The 3,255-nt window shown below is 42.5% G+C and overlaps 1 protein-coding gene across 1 annotated transcript; it reads left to right on the top strand.

Moving 5' to 3' along the window:
• The first annotated feature begins 1,394 nt into the window (after window positions 1-1,394).
• Window positions 1,395-3,032, top strand: LOC115362625 (ladderlectin-like). The gene is made up of 5 exons (XM_030056620.1): window positions 1,395-1,425; window positions 1,811-2,007; window positions 2,187-2,321; window positions 2,707-2,818; window positions 2,956-3,032. Exons 1-5 carry the CDS (start codon window positions 1,395-1,397, stop codon window positions 3,030-3,032), a joined length of 552 nt encoding a protein of 183 aa, XP_029912480.1.
• The last annotated feature ends 223 nt before the right edge of the window (window positions 3,033-3,255 follow it).

Here is a 3,255-nt window from a genome sequence, read left to right as displayed (position 1 = left end):
CATGCCAAGATTGCTGTTGTTGCCAAAACACTTCTAGTATCAGCAAGAATTTATGACACTGACAGATATGACGTTGAGATGATATCAGTTTATCAGTGAAAATATAATCCAGGAGGGTTTCCTTGTTGCTTTTGTATATAAGGGCTCTTTTCCCCACAGCTTTCCAGAACCTACAGACACTCAGCTGCAATATCCATTCTAGCAGGTGAGACATTTTTGGGTTACATGCATCTTAATGGGGGGCATTTCATTACAGCTTGTGTGTGTGTGTGTGTGTGTGTGTGTAACAGTATATCCGGTCTGCTGCTTTCCAATGGAGCTGAGGTCGGGTCTCTGGTTGTTGCTCTGGTCTGACTGTTGTCTTCTCCCTGCAGGAGTCCAGTTCACCACTATAGACAATGTTGGCTGCTTTTCTTCTCTGTGCTGCCTTTGCTCTGAGCACTGCAACAGGTGAGACTCACCAAAACACTGAACCTCACTCCTCCTTTTACACTCTCAGCCTGTTCAACACTGCAGTTCTCATCATTTTTCTGTTTGTTCACTTGTGCTGAAATCAGCCACTACTCATAACTTTTATGAAGCTCTAAGATAAACATTCTGGACACTTGTTGATATTGGCTAAATGAGCTCATTACAGTTAAAGATCAAAGTTTCTGTTTTGAAGGATCCTAAGTCCCACACAGTCTCCAACTGACATGAAAATTCTTCAGTCAGATTTTGCCACTAGTTCAGTTTTGACAAAACCTGCAGGGATGATGCCTTTTGGCTTTGTTTTGGCCACTAAAAATATTAAGTTTTATGCTTGGTGGGAGCCATTATTGTAACACTGACAATAACACAATAACACACAAGAGAGAGTGCTATACCATATCATGTATAGTGGTTATTGTTGTTGTTAAAGGTGTTGCTGCTGCTTGTTTCTGCTATTGCTGCTCACAGCCTTTGTCTCTTCTTACCTCAGAGGCCCAAGTGAAGACCAGTGCAGAGGAGCCCCCGCCTCTGGATGAAGTCCGTTCTACAGCCCTGGGTATCTCCCCTTATGTTTTTACTGATAGTGTGTATTCCCACCTCAGGCTTTTAACATTTCATAAAGCCTAAGTTTTAGCCTTTTTTATTAATTCCAACAAACACTGAATAAAAACTGAACCCTCCATTTACTCAGCATACCTCATGGGGCATTTTTTCTGCAGTCATTTTTATGACTGCAGGCACAGAAAGAATCATGAAATAATATTTTTCTTCTGCTAAATGGTGATGGCGATAGCCCAGCAGAAAATGTTATCTCCTGTTCTTGTGTCATCAAAGCACTGAGACAGTAAAACATGAGAGTGTGCACAGTACAGAGGACTCATCCTCACTGATGTTTCTCTCCTGCTGCAGATCCAGTGAAGGAGATGGCAGCTGCTCAGCAGAACATTTCTCTAGGTAAGAGAGAATAGTTTGGACAGGGACCTGAATTCATCAGACCCCAGAGTCCTCCATTTAAGTTTGTGTCTCTGTTATGTGTCATTTGGACTCAGCTATATAGTTTGAGATCTGAACATTTCACAAACTATAACAGAGTCTAGATTGTGCACAACATTGCTGAGCTGCACATGAACCAGACATTTAAACCCAACAGATATATATATATATATGCACCAATTTACACACAGCATACACTAAATTCTTTGATACAGTGTTAAAGGGAATTATGTGCAATATGTCATTATGATTGTATTTGTCCTTGCAAAGGAAAAATCTAGTCTTCTTGTGAAGATATGTTTATGTCAACCTGATCATCATTGATTGGTTCATATTTTTCTGCCAGAGGGGAGGCCAGAGGAACCTCTGGCTGTGAAGGAAGAGAGTCTGGAGGAAGAGGAGCCTCTGGCTCAGGAGATGGCAAGAGGCACAATGTTGAGTTACGGTGTGGAGAGCAGGAGCTCCTGTCCACCAGGCTGGTCCCAACATGGTTCCCGATGCTTCATCTTCATCAACAGCCCACGCAGTTGGGCACAGGCAGAAGTATGGCTCAAAGGGTTCAATCCAAATTTTTCGTATCCACTTTTATCCACTTTTTTTATCCACTGTTACCTCAAAGTCCTGCAGTGCCTGAGGTCTGCATTTTGCATTTTGGAAGTGCAGACACTTGAAGCCCAGCTGTGTCTGTCTGCATTAAGTACAGTTTCTCTCTTCTTTTCCAGCGCTATTGTCTGCACCTTAGTGCCAACCTTGTCTCCATCCACAGTGCAGAGGAGCACCATTTCATCCAGGAGCTCGTGAGGAGGAGCACCGGTGGATTCCCCCAAACCTGGATTGGTGCCACTGATATTTTTCAGGTAGCTTATTCATCATTTTACCCAGATCAATCCACTTCAGTGCTGTGCCTTTTCCCCGGTCAGGCACATTTATATGTTTGAGGAAATAAAACGGACTCAGGCCAAAGCATGAACTATTCAAATGGATTTATTCCTTTTGTGTCAAAGGAATACACTCAAGAATCTGATGTTGTGTGTGAATTCAGCTCTTGGTTTGCTCACTTTACGATGTTTGATGTGTACATAAAATGAAACAAAAAGATGAGAACAGATTCTGGCACCATAGATGAGGATAATAGAGGTAATTTCCTTGCTTTAATTTTAAATGTGATATTTGCAATATGCTATGCAAAATCCACCACTTTTATGCAGGTCTCCAGCTACTATTCCCTTTCTCTGTTAACAGAAAAGGTTGTGGTTCTGGATTGATGGCTCCAAGTTTGACTTCCAGGCGTGGGCTTATGGACAGCCCGACAACTATAAAGGCAGAGAAGCATGTGCTCAGATTAACTTTGGAGGTACAGTAACTTCTCGAAATCCCCTCAATCTGGTTACGTGTCACAAACATGCTTCTCAAACATCTAAATGCAAACACAAGTCACATCTTGTTTGTGGTGTCATCTGATCTAAATCATGTCTCCCTTGTCATTTACAGCTGCAAGTCTCTGGAATGACCTTCCATGTAACTATGAACGTCCCTTTGTGTGTGCCATGAAGCTGTTGAGCTGTTAACTCATCCAATCAGACACTGCAACCAGACGCCTTGTTTAGTTGAATGTGTTAGTCTCGTCTGCCTCACTCTGTGATCCTGCATCTGACTGAAGTTTGAAATTACAATCTATGACTCTGACCATGACTCGGACATATTAGCAGCCTAACTGTGCTGTGAATTGATAAATCCATGGCTGGTGACCAGTGGAAGGCTCTTGAGCTGAAACTCACCGGTCAGCAGCCA

Source organism: Myripristis murdjan, chromosome 1 (genome assembly GCF_902150065.1).
Source record: "Myripristis murdjan chromosome 1, fMyrMur1.1, whole genome shotgun sequence".
Classification (NCBI taxonomy): Eukaryota; Metazoa; Chordata; class Actinopteri; order Holocentriformes; family Holocentridae; genus Myripristis; species Myripristis murdjan.
Note: the sequence above shows the minus strand (reverse complement) of the source record. Positions and strands in the feature narration are given on the sequence as shown.

Bases quoted from the DNA above. Each gene is read 5' to 3' on its own strand.
- LOC115362625 (XM_030056620.1), top strand. From the start codon at position 1,395: ATGGCAGCTGCTCAGCAGAACATTTCTCTAG. The intron at 1,426-1,810 runs GTAAGAGAGAAT...TTTTTCTGCCAG, and splicing joins TCAGCAGAACATTTCTCTAG to AGGGGAGGCCAGAGGAACCT. The intron at 2,819-2,955 runs GTACAGTAACTT...TGTCATTTACAG, and splicing joins TGCTCAGATTAACTTTGGAG to CTGCAAGTCTCTGGAATGAC.